This window comes from Carcharhinus amblyrhynchos, chromosome 20 (genome assembly GCF_965287045.1).
Source record: "Carcharhinus amblyrhynchos chromosome 20, sCarAmb.v2.hapA, whole genome shotgun sequence".
Taxonomy (NCBI): domain Eukaryota; kingdom Metazoa; phylum Chordata; class Chondrichthyes; order Carcharhiniformes; family Carcharhinidae; genus Carcharhinus; species Carcharhinus amblyrhynchos.
The window spans coordinates 52,455,243-52,476,534 of NC_137343.1; the positions used below are offsets into that span (position 1 = coordinate 52,455,243).

Genomic DNA, 21,292 nt, shown 5'->3' on the forward strand with positions numbered 1-21,292 from the left:
GGGGGTGTGGGGGTTTGGGGGGGAGAGTTGGGGGTGGGATGGGGGAGAGAGGGGAGATGAAAAGGGAGAGAGGGATGGGGAGAATGGGGGGCAAAGGGGGAGAGTTGGGGTGGGGAGCAGGTGGGGATGTCAGGGGTGTATAGGGGTGGGGCAGAGCAGGAGAGTGGGGAGAGTGGAGGGCTACGGGGGAGGTGTGGGGAGTGGTAGAGGGGTAAGTGGGGGGGGGCAGGGGAGGGGGGGCAGTGGGGTGGGTAGGGGGGAAAGTGGGGGGTGTGTGAGAGAGGGGGAGGGAGGGGAAAGGGGGTGGAGGAGAGAGAGGAGAGAAGGGAATAGGAGGAGAGAGGGGGTGGGGGGGAGAGGGGGATGGGAAGTGGAGGGGAAGGGGGTTGGGCCGGGGGGGGGTTGCGGGTGGGTGGCCATTGTGGAAGAGGGCAGGGGGAAAGATGGGGACAGGGTGTTGGAAGGGAAGGGGAAGACCGGGGAGTGGGGAAAGTGGGGGAGGCAGAAGGGTGAGTGGGGGGGTGCCAGAGTGGAGAGTTTGGGGCGGGGGGGCAGAGGGACAGATTGTGGAGGGGTTGGTGGTCTGGGGGCTGGAGAGTGAGGGGGAAGGTGGGGGGAGAGAATGGAGTGGGACGCGGTGGGGGGGGAGAGCAGTTGGGGGTGGGGCAGAGGGGGAGGGGTGGAGGGCGAGAGTGGGGGTGGGGTGGAGGAGGAGAGTGGGATGGGCAGAGTAGGGAGAGGGAGGAGTGAGGCGAGGGGGAGAGCGCAGGGGATGGAGGGAGAGAGGGGAGGGGGCAGGGAGGGAGCAGAATAGGGAGGGGCGGGGAGAGTGGAAGCGATGGAGAAAGAGCGGGGGTGGAGGAGGAGGAGGGGTGGCAGGGCAGGGGACAACTAGAAATCCTGTATTTCAAGAAACGTTGAAGCAAAGATACTAATTTGATTGCAAGCTATTTTTGTAGGTCTTTCCTAGTTAGAATAACTTTTCTTATGATGGTCATTGTTTGGACCAAGAGATCAGGAGTTCAGTGACCCTGTTGAATTGTTTCTTGAAATATGGGATTTCCAGTTATTCTTTCACCAAAACATTAACAGTCTGTTAAACCTTTCAGCCTCATTGAGAAAACTGTCCATCTGTTAAAAACAGGTCTGGGAATATGAATGCAAATTTTGTCAGAAGTCTGGTCTTAGAAGTTTTTAACTATCAACAAATTGTGAATGGTTCTCATCTGAATTGAAAAGGCAGGTTTACATCTGATAGGTTCAATATTATTGGTGGAATTAACATTTATTTCCTTGAAATTTGAAATATTCTTTAAAGATATTTGGATGAGCACTTGAAATGCCATAGGATACATGATTGTGCAATGTTCAGCACCATTCAGGATTCCTCACATATTGAAGTAGACTGTGTCCAAATGCAGCAAAACCACGACAACATTCAACTTGGCCTGATAAGCAGCACATAACATTCACTGCACACAAGTGGCAGGCCATGACTGTCTCCAAAATGAGAGCATCGAACTACACCCCATTGGCATTGAGAGCATCTAACTACCCCCATAGTACTTGATGGTTTGAGTTATAAGGAGAGGCTGGATAGACTGGGACTTCCTTCTCTGGAGCATAGAAGGCTGAGGGGTGATCTTATAGAGGCCTATAAAATAATGAGGGGCACAGATCAGCTAGATAGTCAATATTTTTTCCCAAAGGCAGGGGAGTCTAAAACTAGAAGGCACAGGTATAAGTGAGAAGGGAGGGATACAAAAGTGTCCAGAGGGGTAATTTTTTCACGCAGATGGTGAACTATAGAACACTACAGCACAGAAACGGGCCTTTTGGTCTTTCTTGGCTTTGCTGAACCATTTTTGTGCCTAGTCCCACTGACCTGCACCTGGACCATATCCCTCCACACCCCTCTCATCCATGTACCTGTCCAAGTTTTTCTTAAATGTTAAAAGTGAGCCCGCATTTATCACTTCATCTGGCAGCTCATTCCACACTCCCACACTCTCTGTGTGAAGAAGCCCCCTCTACTCCCTTTAAACTTTTCACGCTTACCCCATGTCCTCTAGTTTTTTTCTCCTCTAGCCTCAGTGGAAAAAGCCTGCTTACATTCACTCTATCTATACCCATCATAATTTTATACACCTCTATCAAATCACACTTCACTCTTCTATGCTCCAGGGAATAAAGTCCTAACCTATTCAATCTCTCTCTGTAACTCAGTTTCTCAAGCCCTGACAACATCCTTGTAAACCTTTTCTGTGCTCTTTCAACCTTATTAATATCCTTCCTGTAATTAGGTGACCAAAACTGCACACAATACTCTAAATTCAGCCTCACCAATGTCTTATACCACCTCACCATAATATTCCAACTCTTATACTCAATACTTTGATTTATAAAGGCCAGTGTACCCAAAGCACTCTTCATGACCCTATCTACCTGTGACGCCGCTTTTAGGGAATTATGTATCTGTATTCCCAGATCTCTCTGTTCTACTGCACTCTTCAATGTCCTATCTTGTATGATCTACTTTGGTTTGTCCTTCCAAAGTGCAAAACCTCACACTTGTCTGCAATAAACTCCATCTGCCACTTTTCAGCCCCCTTTTCTAGCTGGTCCAAACCCCTCTGCAAGCTTTGAAAACTTTCCTCATTGTCCACTACACCTCCAATCTTTGTATCATCAGCAAATTTACCACATTATCATCCAGAACATTGATAAAGATGACGAACAACAATGGACCCAGCACTGATCCTTTGGCACACCACTAGTCACAGACCTCCACTCAGAGAAGCAATCTTCCACTATACTCTCTGGCTTCTTCCATTGAGCCAATGTCTAATTCAATTTACTACCTCTCCATGTATACTTAGTGACTATACCTATACTTTTGTGACTAACTTTCTAAATATTGATTGGAACCTTTATAGGTTGATTAGTTCGGATGGGACATTTTTTGTACAGTGAGTGCAGGAGAGTTTCCTGACACAATATGTGGATAAGCCCACAAGAAGTGGGGCCACATTTCACTTGGCCCGGTTCATTACCCAGTACCAAGTGTTAGATTTGTTTGTGGGGGAGCACTTTGGAGATAGTGACCACAATTTGGAGTCCTTCATCATTGCAATGGAGAGGATAGGGTCACCCGGCAGGACAAGGTTTATAATTGGGGCAGGGGTAATTTATGATGCAATTAGACAATAATTAGAGTGCATAAGGTGGGAAAAGAAACTGTCAGGTATAGGCACAAACTAAAAGTGGAGCTTTTTCAAGGAAAAAATACTGCGTGTCGTGGATAGGTATGTCTCTGTCAGGCAGGGAGGAAATGGCCGAGTGAGGGAACCATGGTTGACAGAGGAGGTTGAATGTCTTGTTAAGAGGAAAAAGGAAGCGTATGTAAGGATGAGAAAACAAAGTTCAGTTTGGTCACTTGAGGGTTACAGGGAGTGAGTTAAAGAAAGGGCTTAGGAGAGCTAGGAGGGGGCATGAGAAGTCCTTGGTGGGTCGGATAAAAGAAGACCCCAAGGCTTTTTACTCTTGCATGAGAAATAAAAGAATGACCAGGGTGAGGTTAGTGCCAGTCAAGGATAGTAGTGAGAACTTGTGCATGGAGTCAGAAGAGATAGGAGAGGCATTGAATGAATATTTTTCTTCAGTGTTCACTAAGGAGAGGGGCCATGTTTTTGGGGATGAGAGTGTGATACAGGCTGATAGGATGGACAACGTAGATGTTCTGAGGGAAGATGTATTAGCAATTTTATAACCCTGAGGGTGGATAAGTCCCCTGGGCCAGATGGGATACATCCTAGAATACTTCGGGAGGCAAGGGATGAGATTTTGGAGCCTTTAGCTTTGATCTTTGGGTCTTCACTGTCCACGGGGATTGTGCCAGAGGACTGGAGAGTGGTGAATGTTGTTCCTCTCTTCAAGAAAGGAAATAGGAATGACCCTGGTAATTATAGGCCAGTTAGTCTTACTTCCGTGGTCAGTAAGTTAATGGAAAGGGTCCTGAGAGATAGGATTTATGACCATTTGGAAAGATGCAGCTTAATCCAGGATAGTCAGCACGGTTTTGTGAGGGGTAAGTCCTGCGTCACAAATTTGATTGAATTCTTTGAGGAGGTAACTAAGTGTGTAGATGAAGGTAAAGCTGTTGATGTTGTATACATGGATTTTAGTAAGCTGTTTGATAAGATTTCCCATGGTAGGCTCACGCCTCCTTATCTTCTTCATGTGTGGGATAGAGGGAAATTTGGCTGATTGGATAAGTAACTGGCTGTCTCATAGATGACAGAGGATGGGGTGGAGGGAAAATTTTCAGACTGGAGGCCAGTTACCAGCGGTGTACCACAGGGATCAGTGCTGGGTCCTCTGCTGTTTGTGATTTTTATCAATGACTTGGAAGAGGGGGCTGAACGGTGGGTTAGTAAATTTACTGATGACACCAAGATTGGTGCAGTTATGGATGAGGTAGAGGGCTCTTGCAGGCTGCAAAGAGACATTGATAGGATGCAGAGCTGGGCCAAAAAGTGGAAGATGGAGTTTAACCCTGATAAGTGCAAGTTGATTCGTTTTGGTAGGACAAACTTAAATGCTGATTACAGGGTCAATGGCAGGGTTCTGAGGAATGTGGAGGAACAGAGAAATCTTGGGGTTCATATCCACAGATCTCTGAGGGTTGCCACTCAAGTAGACAGAACCGTGAAGAAGGCTTATAGTGTGTTCGTGTTTATTAACTTGGGGTTAGAGTTTAAGAGCCGTGGGGTTATGCTGCAACTATACCGGACCTTGGTGAGATCACTTTTGGAATATTGTGTGCAGTTCTGGTCACCTCACTATAAGAAGGATGTGGAAGCATTGGAGAGAGTGCAGAGGAGATTTACCAGGATGCTGCCTAGTTTGGAGGGTGGGTCTTATGAGGAAAGCCTGAGGGAGCTGGGGCTCTTTAGAGAGGAGGAGGATGAGAGGCGACTTAATCGAGGTTTATAAGATGATGAGAGGGATTGATAGAGTGGACGTGCAGAGACTATTTCCTTGGGTAGATGTAGCTGTTACTAGGGGGCATAACTAAAAGGTTCATGGTGGGAGATATAGGAGGGATGTTTGAGGTAGATTCTTCACTCGAGTGGTTGGGGTGTGGAATGCACTGCCTGCTGTGATAGTGGAGTCGGACACTTTAGGAACTTTCAAGCGGTTATTGGATAGGCACATGGAGCACACAAGAATGATGGGGAGTGGGATAGCTTGATCTTGGTTTTGGACAAAGCTCGGCACAACATTGAGGGCCAAAGGGCCTGTACTGTGCTGTAATGTTCTATGTTCCATGACTGAACCTTCCTAACTAACCTCCCAGGCGGGACCTTGTCAAAGGCCTTACTGAAGTCCATGTAGACAACATCCACTGCCTTCCTTTCATCCACTTTCCTGGTAACCTCCTTGAAAAACTCTAATAGATTGGTTAAACATGACCTACCACGCACAAAGCCATGTTGACTCCCCCTAAAACGTCCCTATGTATCCAAATATTTGTAGATCCTAACTCTTAGTACTCCTTCCAATAATTTACCTACTACTGACATCAAACTTACTGGCCTGTAATTTTCCAGAGTACTTTTTGAGCCTTATTTAAACAACGGAACAACATGAGCTATCCTCCAATCATCTGGCACCTCACCCATGGATACCAACATGTTAAGTATATCTGCCAGGGCCCCTGTAATGTCAACACTAGTCTCCTTCAACATCCGAGTGAATACCCTGTCCGGTGCAGGGGATTTATCCACTCGGATTTGCCTCAAGACAGCAAGCACCTCCTCCTCTTTAATCTGTATAGGTTCCATGACCTCCCTACTTGTTTGCCTTATTTCCACAGACTCCATGCCAGTTTCTTTAGTAAATGCAGATGCAAAAAACCCATTTAATATCTCCCCATTTCTTTTGGTTCCTTACATAACCGACCACTCTGATCTTCAAGAGGACCAATTTTATCCTTTACTGTCCTTTTGCTGTTAATATACCTGTAGAAGCTCTTAGGATTATCCTTCACCTTGACTGCCAAAGCAATCTTATGTCTTTTAGCCCTCCTGATTTCTTTCTTAAATAGTTTCTTGCACTTTTTAATACTCCTCAGCCAGCTTATTTGTTCCTTGTTGCCTATACATGTCATACATCTCTCTTTTTATCAGAGTTCCAATATCCCTTGAGAACCAAAGTTCCTTATTCTTATTCACTTTGCCTTTAATCCTGACAGGAACATACAAACTCTGCCCTCAAAATTTCTGCTTTGAAGGCCTCCCACTTACCGATCACATCCTTGCCAGAGAACAGCCTGTCCCAATCCACGCTTTTTAGATCCTTTCTCATTTCTTCAAATTTGGCCTTTTTCCAGTTCAAAGAACAAAATCAGCCCGGGAAACAGGCCCTTCGGCCCAACGAGCCCGCGCCGCCATCTCAACACCAGTCCCCCTCTCCACCCACGACCCCTGTCTAATGTTTTATGGCCATCCAGATTGAGGGAACCCGAGGTTCAGACCTATCTTTATCCATGATCAAGTTGAAACTAATGGCGTTATGATCACTGGAACCAAAGTGTTCCCTGACACACACTTCCGTCACTTGCCCTAACTCATTTCCTAATAGGAGATCTAATATCGCATCCTCTCTCGTTGGTACCTCTATATATTGATTCAGAAAATTTTCCTGAACACGTTTTACAAACTCCACCCCGTCTAGACCTTTAACAGTATGGGAGTCCCAAGCTATGTGTGGAAAATTAAAATCCCCTACTATCACAACTTTATGTTTCCTGCAGTTGTCAGCTATCTCTCTGCAGATTTGCTCCTCCAATTCTCGTTGACTATTGAGTGGTCTATAATACAACCCATTATTGTGGTCATACCTTTCCTGTTTCTCAGCTCCACCCATAGGGCCTCGATAGACAAGCCCTCTAATCTGTCCTGCCTGAGCACTGCTGTAACATTTTCCCTGACGAGCAAAGCCGCCCCCCCCCCCCCCCCACCCTTCATCCCTCTGCCTCTATCATGTCTGAAACATCGGAACCCTGGAACATTGAGCTGTCAGTTCTACCCCTCCTGTAGCCAAGTTTCACTAATGGCTATAATTCCATGTGTCAATCCACACCCTCACCTCATCTGCCTTCCCCACGATACTCCTGGCATTGAAATAGACACACCTCAGAAGATTATTACCACCACACACAACCCTTCTATTTGCATTTTTGCATGAACTATTAACATCATTTATTTTCATCCCCGCTCCACCATCTGCTTTGGCACTCTGGTTCCCATCCCCCTGCAAATCTAGTTTAAACCCTCCCCAATAACACTAGCAAACCTCCCTGCAAGTATATTGGCCCCCTTGTAGTTCAGGTGTAACCCCTCTCTCTTGTACAGGTCCCACTTGAGTAGAGGTGGGTACAATTTTGTCTTTGAAAAAGTGTTTAGAAGTTACGTAGGTAAGATCGGTATAGGGCGATATGGACCAAATGTGAGCAATTGAGACTGGCTTAGAATTTTAAAAAAAGAAAAGGGCGGCATGGACAAGTTGGACCGAAGGGCCTGTTTCCGTGCTGTAAACGTCTATGACTCTATTCAATGGCTGTACACCGTCAACATTCTGGGGGTTACCTCCTTACAATGTTAGGACTAGGTGCTCAACATTCCAGGGTATACAATGTTCCAAAAGGAAGGGCCAAAGGGGAATAGAGGTGGGATAGTGTTGTTAAGGAAGATTTCAGAGCAGTGCTGAGTCATGATATAAAGGCAGTCGATAGTGATGTAGAATCGGTTGGAGTTAAAATCATTTTTAGCAGGGGAAGGAAGACAATAGACCCCAGAAAGAACAAAGAACAACACAGCATGGGAAACAGGCCCTTCGGCCCAACGAGCCCATGCCACCATTTTAACATTGTGAGTCCCGTCTTCCACCCAGGCACCAGATTGAGGGGAGACTAGTTTAGGGACAGTTTGTTACACCAGTCAGCCTAAGAGCACATCTTTGGGGTGTGGGAGGAAACCGGAGCACCCGGAGAAAATCCATGCAACCACGGGGAGAATGCGCAAACTCCCACAGACACCGACCCAAATCCATGTATCTGTACAGCAAACAGTGATAGTCACTGAGCTGTCATGTTGCCCAGCATCTGGTCCAGTTTAAGCGTACACTAACGACGTGAAGCACTAGGCTACTCTCAAAACAACCAAGAGCAGCCCTCGCACGACCCACCGCGTGTATGCCCCTCGTTGGCCATCAGGCAAACAAGTGACCTCTCAAGAAGTCAGAGCGCACATGGGGAAATATGAAGGGTGTGTTTAAAGGGAACTGCAATTATCATGAGAGATTTAACCTGCACATTGACTGGACAGACCAAAAGGGTAGCGTAGAGGAAGAATTTCTGCTGTACATCAGTTTATGAATTTTTTAGTCACAAGTTAAGACTGCAATGAAGTTACTGTGAAAATCCCCTCGTCCCCATAGTCTGATGCCTATTCAGGTACACTGAGGGAGAATTTAGCGTGGCCAGTGTATTCTAACCAGCACGTCTTTCAGACTATGGGAGGAAACCAGAGCACCCGGAGGAAACTCATGCAGACACGGGGAGAATGTGCATACTCTACACAGACTGACCCAATCCAGGGATTGAACCCTTGTCCCTGGCGCTGTGCCACAATGCAGCCCTGATCAGGTATTGCTTTTTAGAGCAGTACATTGTGAAATCTATCCAAGAGCAGGCAAGATGGGGAGAGAGAGAATGAAGAGAGATTGGATAAGGGGTCACAGAGCGTCAGGCACATGAAAAGCATTCTATGGAACAAGGGGTTCAGAAGGGATTTGTGGACATGGTAAACATAGACTGAGTGGATGAAATTGCTTCTATATAAAAGCCTATAAAGCTTGGCTCTGGTTTTATCTTTTACCGCCTCGCTATCTGTACAATCACATAAATAAATCCATAATCTCCCCACTGCATACTGCAGTTCCCCTGCGTATCCCTCAGTCCCTTTGAACCCCTTGTTCCCTGACCCGCCTTATCCCATGCCCACCAGATCCCTCCAAACACCCCAGTCTTATTCACTCATCCACCAAACATGTTCCCCAAGCCATGAGTTAGAAGGTTCTGGGAGACACGGACAACTGAATTGGACTTGGGGACGTTGGATTGGGGAACATGTTTGGTGGAGGAGTGAATAAGACTGGGGCATTTGGAGGGATCTAGTGGGCGTGGGATGAGGGGGGTCGGGAAACAAGGAGTGAAGGGACTGGGTGATATGCAGGGGAGCTGCAGGTATGCAGTGGGGAGATTATGGGCTTATTTGTGCGATGGTACAGATAGCCAGATGGGAAAGGATAAACCTGGAGCCAATCTTTATAAGCTTTTATTTACAGAGATGCACATTGCCTGAATGCGCCTCCTAGACTGATCAGTTTCAGTTTATTCCTATTCAGAGGAGCAGAGTGAATCCTGTGTTAATGCCCACCACCCACATCAAGTTAAAATTAGTATACAATTAAGAACTCCTGAAGGGGGAACATGATGTGGGCACAGGAAGTTGAGGTCTCTGGAATACAAAGGAGGGGTTTGACAGATATGGGGGAGGGAACTTAGGGATCTGTGCGTGGGTCTGTTGGATATGGGGTGGGGTGGTAATGGATGATGTACGGAGTTTCTGAAGGCTAAGAATCTGACACAATAATAATAGCTGAGTTATATTGTGATTGCTCCATCAATTATGTGTTCCAGACTGTATCCTTTCCAATGGGATAAATTACAGAGGAGAGCAGCTAATGACATCGCAAGGAATGAAATGTGTGAACTGGATACACAGTGAGCGTGATTACAACTTGACTCTGTATCCAGACAGTGTGACAGGTATTGAGAGTAATTGAAGTCTGGAACATCTTTTCTATGTTAAACTGAGCAAACTTTGATCTAACATTGCTAAAATGTGAAAAACAACAGGTGTGGGAGACCACCATTTCTGTCGAAATCCAGATGGTGTGGATGGGCCCTGGTGCTATGTGAAGGCCCCTGGTGATAGAAGACCAGTTCGACAATCCTGTGGTATTGGAGCCTGTAACAGTAAGGCAGATCTTTAATGTCCTATGTCCAACTTCTGTACACTGAGCGTGGCATTGAGCATGTCAGAGGTCCTGGGTTTCATAGAATGTGTCATTGAAGATGACAACAATACTTGTTTAGAAAAGTGGTTTAATTATACAAGGGAAGTTCGAGGTTGTACCAAGTTAAAAGAAGGGGCTTATACATACGCAAAGATCAATAGAAATTCAGTTGATTGGGAGAAATGTAAAGAATAGCAGAAAGATACAATGGAAATAGTTTAAAAATAGTTACAAAAAAGTGTAGGCAGAAAAACCTAAGCAAGACGTCCAGGATAACACTAAATGTTTTCCTGGACACATTAAGAGGAAGAGGATGATTAAGAGTAATGTGGACCTCTAAAAATAGGTCCAGTTGAGACTGTAACTGGAAATCAGGGAACGGCAAACATAAAAAAAACTGCATTGTTCGATGAATCATCAGTCATTGATTTTTGTAGCAGATCATAGAGAAATAACATAAAACAAAAGATTGATTGTATAGCAGCAGATACCATGGTGTATTGAAGATATTGAAGGTGGCAGTTGAGAGCTGTTAATAAAGCAGACAATATCCCAGGATAATAAATAAGAGCACAGAGTACAAGAGCAAGTTATGTTGAGAGCTGTGCAGACATAATGTGCTTTTTTAAAATTAATGTATGGCACCTGGGTGTCGCTGTCTAGGCCAGCTTTTTATTGCTGATCCTTAATTAGAGTCATAAAGGTTCACAGCATGGAAACAGGCCCTTTGGCCCAACTTGTCCCATGCTAGTCCCAATCACTCGTGTTTGACCCATAACCCCTCTATACCATCCTACCAATCTAACTGTCTAAGTGTGTTATGTTGTGCTCTTATGTTCTTATCACCCCTAAGTCTTGTACACTGCAGGGAAAAGAGGCCCAGTCTATCCAGCCTCTCCTTATAACTCCAGCCATCAAGTCCCAGTAGCATTCTAGTAAATCTTTTCTGCACTCTTTCTAGGTTAATAATATCTTTTCTATAATGAGGTGACCACAACTGTACACAGTATTCCAAGAGTGGTCTTACCAATGTCTTGTACAATTTCAAAAAGGCGTCCCAATGTTCTGACCAATGAAACCAAGCATGTTGAATGCTTTCTTCACCGCTCTGCCTGCTGCTGCTTCACAGTGCTAGGGACCCGGGTTCGATTCCTGGCTTGGATTACTGTCTGTACGGAGTTTGGACATTCTCCCTGTGTCTGTGTGGTTTCTTCCGGGTGCTCCGATTTCCTTACACAGTCAAAGATACGCAGGTTAGGTGAATTGACCATGCCACATTCTCCCTAAGTGTACCTAGACAGGTGACTAGGGGATTTTCACAGTAATTTCATTGCAGTGTTAATGTAAGACTAATTGTGACTAATAAACTTTACTTTTACCTGTGACTCCACTTTCAATGAGCTATGAATCTGTACCCCTCGATCTCTTTGTTCTATAACTCTCCCCAACACTCTACCATTAGCTGAGTAAGCCCTGCCCTGGTTCGATCTACCAAAATGCATCAGCTCACATTTATCTAAATTAATTTCCACGTGCTATTCATCAGCTCACGAGCCCAATTGACCAGGATCCTGTGGCAACCTTCTTCACTGTCCACTTTGCCACCAATCTTGGTGTCACCTGCAAACTTACTAGCCATGCATCCTAAATTCTCATCCAAATCATTAATGTAAATGACAAATAACAGCAGGCCCAGCACTGACCCCTGAGGCACACTGCTGGTCACAGGCCTCCAGTTTGAAAAATTGCCCTTGAGAAGGTGATGGTGAGTTTGCTACTTCAACCACAGTAAGAAATCTCTCAACACCAGGTTAAAGTCCAACAGGTTTATTTGAAAGCAAAAGCCACTAGCTTTCGGAGCACTGCTCCTTCGTCTGTTCCACCGCTCCAGCCTATGTGGCGTAGGTACATCCATAATGTAGTTAGGAGGGAGTTCCAGGGTTTTGATAGTGAAGGAATCGGTGCTGGGGCCTCAGCTATTTACCATTTATATAGATGATCTGGAGGAGGGGGCTGAGTGTAGGGTGACGAAATTTGCTGATGGCACAAAGATGAGTGGAAAAGCAAATTGTGCGGAGGGTGTGGAAAGTCTGCAGAGGGATCTAGATAGGCTGAGCGAGTGGGCGAGGACCTGGCAGATGGAGTACAATGTTAGCAAGTGTGAGGTTATCCACTTTGGCAGAAATAATAGTAGGAGGGATTACTATTTAAAGGGAGAAAAGCTGCAGCGTGCTACGGTGCAGAGGGACTTGGGGGTCCTTGTGCATGAGTCGCAAAAACCCAGTCTGCAGGTGCAGCAGGTGATCAAGAAGGCGAATGGGATGCTGGCCTTCATAGCGAGGGGGATTGAATATAAAAGTAGGGAGGTCTTGCTGCAGCTGTATAGGGCACTGGTGAGGCCGCAGCTGGAGTACTGTGTGCAGTTTTGGTTGCCGCACTTGCGCAAGGATATATTGGCCTTGGAGGGAGTGCAGAGGAGGTTCACTAGGCTGATACCGGAGATGAGGGGGTTGGACTATGAAGAGAGACTAAATAGACTGGGTCTGTACTCGTTGGAGTTTAGAAGGATGAGAGGGGATCTTATAGAGACGTATAAGATAATGAAAGGGATGGATAGGGTAGAGGTAGAGAGATTCTTCCCGCTCAGAAAGGACAGCAGGACTAGAGGGCACAGCCTCAAGATAAGGAGGGGGTGCAGTTTAGATCAGAGTTGAGGAGGAACTTCTTCACTCAAAGGGTGGTGAATCTGTGGAATTCTCTGCCCGTTGAAGTGGTGGAGGCTACCTCGCTAAATATATTTAAGTCACAGGTTGATAGGTTTTTGACAGACAGGGGAATTAAGGGTTATGGGGAGAAAGCGGGAAAGTGGAACTGATCCACTTCAGATCAGCCATGATCTTATTGAATGGCGGGGCAGGCTCGAAGGGCTAGGTGGCCTACTCCTGCTCCTATTTCTTATGTTCTTATGTTCAGTTGCCACATGTGCTTGCTGTTTCACTGAAGAAGGAAGTATGCATAGAAGAACACAGAGATTGAGGAGGAAAGATTGAAAGATGGAGGAGCCTTTGTTCAAGTAGTACGAGGTGAAGAGCAGGACTGCAAGGGGATGAGCAGACTGACCATGGAGTTATGATGAAATATGCCATTCAATTGGGTGGAGTGAAGAGGGATGTATTTTGGAGGCAGTTCAATCAGGGAGATAGATGATGTTCTCTGTAGCTGTGACAGGGAGCTCTGTGACAGTCGCACCGTTTGCTCAAAGTCATGTTCAGTCAAATCACCAGCTGTGAATATGATGTGCAAAAAAATTCCTTGGGGGCTAGGGAGGGAGAAGTCCACATTTACAGTTAACAATATTACTGATGATATAATTATCAGTATTACTGATTATATAATTATTAATAAAGTGCAATCATATCTAAGCACAATCATGCCCACAAAGGAAGATTCTATACTAAAAACTTTAAATACTTAGTGTAGGCTTAAAGCATGAACAAAGCAGAAACAAGGTAAAAAAAATAAAATTTCTCTGTGCACAAATTTCTCTGTGCACAGGTCTGTGTCCAGGCTTGATGTCGGTGAAATCAGCAAACTGCATATGTGCTGCTATTCTCCAGCTGACGTGCAGAAGATCCAAAAACATGAAGAAATAAAACAGCATGTTTCAGCTAATTCCTGGGCGGTAAATGCGCAGGAGACCCCAAGGCCTGTGTTATGAATCCTGCTGATGGTGAATGCGAGTGTGTCCCATTATCCAGATGGATAACTTGGAGCACAGGGTCTTAGTGGTGTTTTCTTTTGGTATAATGTGAGGAACAATGTACAACTTAGTGCGGAACCGTTCAGCCGTTATATGAACAATTAATAAGGAATATTTATTAACATGGTACTATTTAAGCTTGTTATGAACAAAGAAATAGACAAGTCGCAAAAAAAAGGTTTTGGATTGGGAGAGTAGAATTTAGTAAAACACAGCAGAATCTGGCCAAGGTAGACTGGGATCAGCTACGAATGGGAAATCTATAGAAGAGGAATGGGACAGGGTGGGGTTGCATTCAAAAAGGAAATGGAATGGAGGTGGTACACTGATGGCACCAGCATGCTCCCTCTAGGGTGATAGGAAGGAGTAACAAACCCAGTGAACTATGTATGACCAGAGACATTCAGAATGTGACGAGAAGGAAAAGAAAGGCTTTTAGCAGGTACAAGGGGAGCAAGTCAGTGGAGACATTAGTGAGCTTTAGAAAGTGCAGCGTGGAGCTTCAGAAAACAATTAGGAATGCAAAGAGAGATATGAGAAAGCTCTGGCTGGTAAAAGGAGGGAAAATCCCAAGGTATTCTGTAAGTATATCAATGGGAAGAGGATAACCAGGGGAAAAGTAGGGCCCATTAGGGACCAAGGGGACAATCTGTGATTGGAGCCAGACGGCAGTGGTAGAGTGTTGAACGAATGCTTCACTAGGTATGGATATGATCGGCGCTACTTGTGGGCAGAAGGGCCTGCTTGTGCTGTAGTGTTCTATGTTCTAGCAGTCTTCACCCAAGAGAATGAGGATAAAGGTATGGAATTTGGGGAGAGAGACTGAAAGTTTCCTGAGTAAATCGACATAGGGAGTGATAAGATATTGGCGGTGTTGGCAGGCTTAAAAGAACAAAGCAAAGTACAGCACAGGAATATGCACTTTTGTCCTTCAAGCCTGTGCAGATCACAATGACCTAACTGAAAAAAAACCTTTTGCCCTTACTCGGCCCATATCCCTTTATTTCCTCTCTATTCAGGTACCCATCTAAATACCTGTTAAAAGTTGCTAATGTGCCTGCTTCCACCACAACCCCTGACAGCATGTTCCAGGCAACAACCAGTCTGTGCATGAGAAACCTCCCCCGCACATCTCCCTTAAACTTTCCCCCTTTCACCTTGAACTTATGCCCCCTTGTGATTGCTTCCACCCGGGGAGAAAGCCTCTGACTATCCACCCTCGGCTTCTGTTTTTCCAGTGAAAACAATCCTAGTTTAATCAACCTCTTGTCATAGTCAGCACCCTCAAAATCTCACAGCTTCCTGATAATTCTCCAGGTCTGGATTAATTGTGTCCCAGGCTGATGTGGGAGGCAAGGGATGAGTTGCAGGAGCTCTGACCCAAATTTTTAATTCCTCTTTGGTCACGGGGAGGTGTCAGAGGACTGGAGAACAGCTAATATAGTTCCACAATTTAAGAAGGGTTGTAGAGATAAGCCAGGGAACTATACACCAGTGAATCTCACATCAGTGGTAGAGAAACTATTGGAGAAAACTCTGAAGGAGAGGCAAAGCTTTGTCAGGGATAGTCAGCATGGCTTTGTCACAGGGAGATCATATCTAACAAATTTGTTTGAATCTTTTGAGGAGGTGACGTGGCATGTAGATGAGGCTAGTGCAGTTGATGTAATTATGTGGATTTCAACAAAGTCTTTGACAAGGTCTTATATGAGAGACTTATAAAGAATGCAAATATACATGGGATACAGGGTCATTTGATAAAGTGGATTCAAAATTGGCTCAGTTGTAGGAGACAGTGGGTGATGACAGAAGGCTGCTTTAGTGACTGGAAGTCAGTATCCAGTGGTGTACCACAGGGATCCTATAATAATGTCCCCTATTATTCGTCATTTATATAAAAGATGTTGATGACTGTGTGGGGGAGTAGGATTAGTAAGTTTGCCAAGATTGGCCAAGAGGTTAACAGTGAGGTTGAGTGCCTTGGGCTAGAAGAAGATGTAGATGGATGGTCAAATGGGCAGATAAGTGGCAGATGAAATTTAACCCTGAAAAGTGTGATGTGATACACTTTGGAAAGAGTAATTTGACAAGAAAGTACTCAATGAATGGTAGGACACGAGGAGTTCTGTGGAACAAAGAGACCTTGGCGTGTTTAGAACATAGAAAACTACAGCACAAACAGGCCCTTCGGCCCACAAGTTGTGCTGATCATATCCCTACCTACTAGACCTATCTATAATCCTCAATCCTATGAAATCCCATATACTCATCCAGAAGTCACTTAAAAGACCCCAACGAGTTCGCCGCCTCCACCACCACCGATGGCAGCCAATTCCATTCACCCACCACCCTCTGAGTGAAAAACTTACCCCTGACATCGCCTGTGTACCTACATCCCAGCACCTTAAATCTGTGTCCTCTCGTAGCGACCATTTCAGCCCTGGGAAATGGAGATTTGCAGAGGAGATTCACCAGGATGCTACCATTATGAAGAGAGGTTGAACAGGCTTGGGTTGTTTTCGTTGGAGCAGTAAAGACTGACAGAGGACCTGATGAAGGTGTAAAGCATTTTGAGGGGCATGGACAGCGTGCATAAGGAGCAGCTGTTCCCCTGAGTTGAAGGGGCAGTCATGAGAGGATATGGGTTCAAGCTGAGGGGCAGGAGGTTTCTATCCAGGTGGTGATGATGGTCTAGAATATGCTGCCTGGGAGCGTGGTAGAGGCAGTTGCCTTACATTCTTTATAAAGTACCTGAATGATCAATTGGCATATCCAGTAAAGATAGCTGAGGGACTTCACTGGTGCATTCTAGGAGAAGTACTAACGACATAGGTAGAAAGAGTGATGAGGCCCTGCAACAGCAGTTTAGGGAGTTAGGGAGGAAGTTAAAAAACAGGACCTCTAGGGTTGTAATCTCAGGATTACTTCCTGAGTAATGTGCCAGTGAGACTAGAAATAGGAAAAATAGTACAGCTCAACATGTGCCTAAATAACTGGTATAGGAGGGAAGGTTTCAGATATCTGGATCATTGAACATAAGAAATAGGAGCAGGAGTAGGGCCATCTAGCCCTTTGAGCCTGCCCCACCATTCAATAAGATCATGGCTGATCTGAAGTGGACCAGCATTCCATTCGCCTTCTTGATCACCTGCTGCATCTGCAGACTGGGTTTTTGCGATTCATGCACAAGGACCCCCAGGTCCCTCTGCATCGTAGCATGCTGCAGCTTTTCGCCTTTTAAATAATAATCCCTCCTACTATTATTTCTGCCAAAGTGGATAACCTCACATTTGCTAACGTTATACTCCATCTGCCAGGTCCTCGCCCACTCGCTCAGCCTATCTAGATCCCTCTGCAGACTTTCTGTGTCCTCCATGCAATTTGTTTTTCCACTCATCTTCGTGTCATCAGCAAATTTTGTTACCCTACACTCAGCCCCCTCCTCCAGATCGTCTATGTATATGGTAAACAGTTGGGGCCCCAGCACTGCTCCCTGCAGCACGCCACTAGTCACCAACCGCCAATCAGAATAGCACCCATTGATTCCAACTCTCTGCTTCCTGTTAGATAGCCAATCCTCAATCCACGCTAACACCTTACCCCCAACTCCGTGTATCCTAACCTTTTGCAGCAACCTTTTGTGAGACACCTTACCGAATGCCTTCTGGAAATCTAAAAACACCACCTCCACTGGTTCCCCTCTGTCTACCGCACCAGTCACATCTTCATAAAAATCCAGTAAATTCGTTAAACACGATTTTCTCTTCACGAATCTGTGCTGCCTCTGTTTGATCAAACCGTTCTTTTCTAGGTGCCTCGCTATTTCTTCTTTGATGATGGATTCTAACATTTTTCCAACTACGGATGTTAAGCTAACCGGCCTGTAGTTCCCTGCATTTTGTCTGCTCCCTTTTTTAAACAGCAGCGTAACATTAGCTATTTTCCAGTCGTCCGGCACTTCCCCGGAGTCCAGCGAATTTTGATAAATAATTACTAAGGCATCTGCTATCACCTCTGCCATTTCTTTCAGAACCCTGGGATGCATTCCATCCAGTCCCAGGGACTTGTCTACCTTCAGTCCCGTCAGTCTACCAAGGACTACCTCTCTAATAACAGTAATTGTATTCAGGGCCTCATCTCCTACCATCCCTCTATCTTTAATATTCGGTAAGCTATTTGTGTCCTCCTCTGTGAAGACCGACACAAAAAACTTATTTAAAGTCTCAGCCATTTCCTCGTTACCCACCGTTAAATCCCCCTCGCATCCTCCAAGGGTCCAACATTCACTCTAGCCAGTCTCCTCCTCCTCTATATATTTGTAAAAATTTTTACTATCATTTTTTATGTTTAGAGCTGGTTTAGCTTCATAGTCTTATCTTTCCTTTCTTTATCACTTTCTTAGTCATTCTTTGTTTTTTTTTATATCTTTCCCAATCTTCTAATTCCCCACTATTTTTTAGCCACTCTGTACGCATCAGTTTTTAATTTAATACTCTCCTTTATTTCCTTCGGTGCACTAAGAAAGTTGATTTGCTGGTTAAAAAGAAAAAGGAGGCTTATGTCCGGATGAGACTTGAGGGCTCAGGTAGTGCGCTGGAAAGCTTTAGATTGGCTAGGAGGGAGTTAAAGAGTGAGTTAAGAAGGGATAAAAGAGGACATGAGAAGACTTTGATAGGATTAAGGAGAATCCTAAGGCGTTCTATAGATATGTTAAGAACAGAAGGTTGGTTAGGGCAAGATTAGGGCCAGTTAGAGACAGCAGTGGGAAGTTATGTGTGGAACCGGAAGAGATTGGAGAGGCACTGAACCAATATTTCTCTTCGGTGTTCACGCAGCTGTGGAGAACACTGGGTTACAGGGTTGTAAACTGGACAGTATTGCAGTTGATAAGGAGGATGTGCTAGATATTCTTGGGGGTTTGAAAATAGATAAGTCCCCTGGGCCGGACGGGATTTACCCTAGGATTCTCTAGGAGGCAAGAGAGGCGATTGCAGAGCCTCTGGCTCTGATCTTCAGGTCGTCGTTGGTCACTGGTATAGTGCCAGAAGATTGGAGGATAGCGAATGTTGTCCCATTGTTAAAGAAGGGGAACAGAGACTTCCCCGGGAATTATAGACCGGTGAGTCTTACTTCTGTTGTGGGTAAGGTTTTAGAAAAAATTGAGGGATAGGATTTATAGTTATTTGGAGAGTAATGAATTGATTGGAGATAGTCAGCATGGTTTTGTGGAGGGTAGGTTGTGCCTTACTAATCTTATTGAGTTTTTTGAGAAAGTGACCAAAGAGGTGGATGGGGGTAAGGCAGTTGACGTGGTATATATGGACTTTAGTAAGGCGTTTGATAAGGTTCACCATGGAAGGCTTCTGCAGAAAATGCAGATGTATGGGATTGAGGGTGATTTAGGAAATTGGATCAGGAATTGGCTGGCAGATAGGAGACAGAGGGTGGTGGTTGATGGTAAGTATTCGTCATGGAGTTCAGTTACAAGTGGTGTGCCTCAGGGATCTGTTTTGGGGCCACTGCTGTTTGTAATTTTTATAAATGATCTGGATGAGGGTATAGTTGGGTGGATTAGTAAATTTGCTGATGACACCAAAGTCGGAGGTGTGGTAGATAGTGAGGAAGGGTGTCTTAGTTTACAGGGAGACTTGGACAGGTTGCAGAGCTGGGCCGAGAGGTGGCGGATGGAGTTTAATGCGGAAAAGTGTGAGGTAATTCACTTTGGCAGGAATAACAGATGTGTAGAGTATAGGGCTAACGGTAGGACTCTGAATAGTGTGGATGAACAGAGGGATCTAGGTGTATGTAGATCCCTGAAAGTTGGGAATCAAGTAGATAGGGTTGTTAGGAAGGCATACGGTGTCTTGGCGTTTATTGGTAGGGGGATTGAATTTAGGAGCCGCAGCGTCATGTTGCAACTGTACAAAACTCTGGTGCGTCCGCACTTGAAGTATTGTGTGCAGTTCTGGTCCCCACATTACAGGAAGGATGTGGAGGCTTTGGAGAGGGTGCAGAGGAGGTTTACCAGGATGTTGCCTGGTATGGAGGGGAGGTCCTATGAGGAGAGGCTGAGGGATTTGAGGTTGTTTTCGTTAGGAAGAAGGCGGCTACGAGGGGACCTTTTTGAAACATATAAGATGATTAGAGGTTTAGATAGGGTGGACAGTGATAGCCTTTTTCCTCGGATGGAGAAAGCTAGCACGAGGGGGCATAGCTTTAAATTAAGGGGCATTAGTTATAGGACGGATGTCAGGGGTAGGTTCTTTACCCAGAGGGTGGTGAGGGATTGGAGTGCCCTGCCTGCTGCAGTTGTAAATGCACCTAGTTTGGGGGCGTTTCAGAGATCCGTGGATAGGTTTATGGATGGAAAGGGTTTGGTTTAGGTTAGAGGGTCATTGCTTTTTAACTGGTCGGCGCAACATCGTGGGCCGAAGGGCCTGTTCTGTGCTGTTTTATTCTATGTTCTATCCACGGCCGGTTATCCCTTTTCTTACAGTCTTTCTTTACCATCAGAATATATTTCTGCTGAGTACTGAAAAAGATCTCCTTAAAAATCTTCCACTGTTCCTCAGCTGTCCTACCAAACAATCTGCGCCCCCAATCTACATTAGCCAATTCCGCCCTTATCTTATCATACTCCCCTCTGTTCAAGCTGAGGACACTGGTTTGGGACCCTACTTTCTCACCCTCCATCTGCATCAGAAATTCAACCATATTGTGATCATATTGGGATCTCTTCAGGGGCAGGTGGGATTTGTGGAAGAAGAACAGGTTGCATCAAATATTCTGGCCAGGAGGTTTGCTGGTGTCACATGGGAGGATTTAAACTCATTTGGCAGTGGGAATCAAAGCAAAGGTGAATTAACTGAAGGGGAAACCAGAATATGCAGCCAGTAAGAAAGAGTAGACAGGGTGTAGTTGCTAATCAAAGAGGTTCTGATGGACTGAAGTGCATTTATTTCAATACGAGAAGTGTAACAGGTAAGGCAGATGAACTTAGAGCTTGGATTAGTATTTGGAACTATGATGTTGTTACTATTACAGAGACTTGGTTCAGGGAAGGACAGGATTGGTAGCTTAAAGTTCCAGGATACAGATGATTAAGGCAAGATAGAGGGGGATGTAAAAGGGGTGGGGGAGTTGCACCCTTGGTTAAGGAGAATATCATAGTTCTGTGGGAGGACATTTCGGAGGGTTCATACAGAGAGGCAATATGGGTAGAGCTCAGGAATAGGAAGGGTATAGTCACAATGTTGGGGGTTTACTATAGGTTACCCAACAGCCAGTGGAAGATAGACGAACAGATATGTAGGCAGATTTTGGTAAGGCGTAAAAGTAACAGGGTTTTGTGGTGGGAGATTTTAACTTCCCCTATATTGACTGGGG

The 21,292-nt window shown here is 45.3% G+C and overlaps 1 protein-coding gene across 3 annotated transcripts in view; it reads left to right on the top strand.

Moving 5' to 3' along the window:
- Positions 1-21,292, top strand: part of pik3ip1 (phosphoinositide-3-kinase interacting protein 1) — a 75,007-nt gene that overhangs the window by 10,037 nt on the left and 43,678 nt on the right. For 2 of the 3 annotated variants that reach the window (XM_080208626.1, XM_080208627.1), the window contains exons 2-3: positions 9,767-9,895; positions 9,986-10,105. In XM_080208626.1, the coding sequence (XP_080064752.1) occupies positions 9,767-9,895; positions 9,986-10,105 (249 nt within the window). The remainder of the gene's footprint in view (positions 1-9,766; positions 9,896-9,985; positions 10,106-21,292) is intronic. The other variant, XM_080208628.1, reaches the window with a different exon arrangement.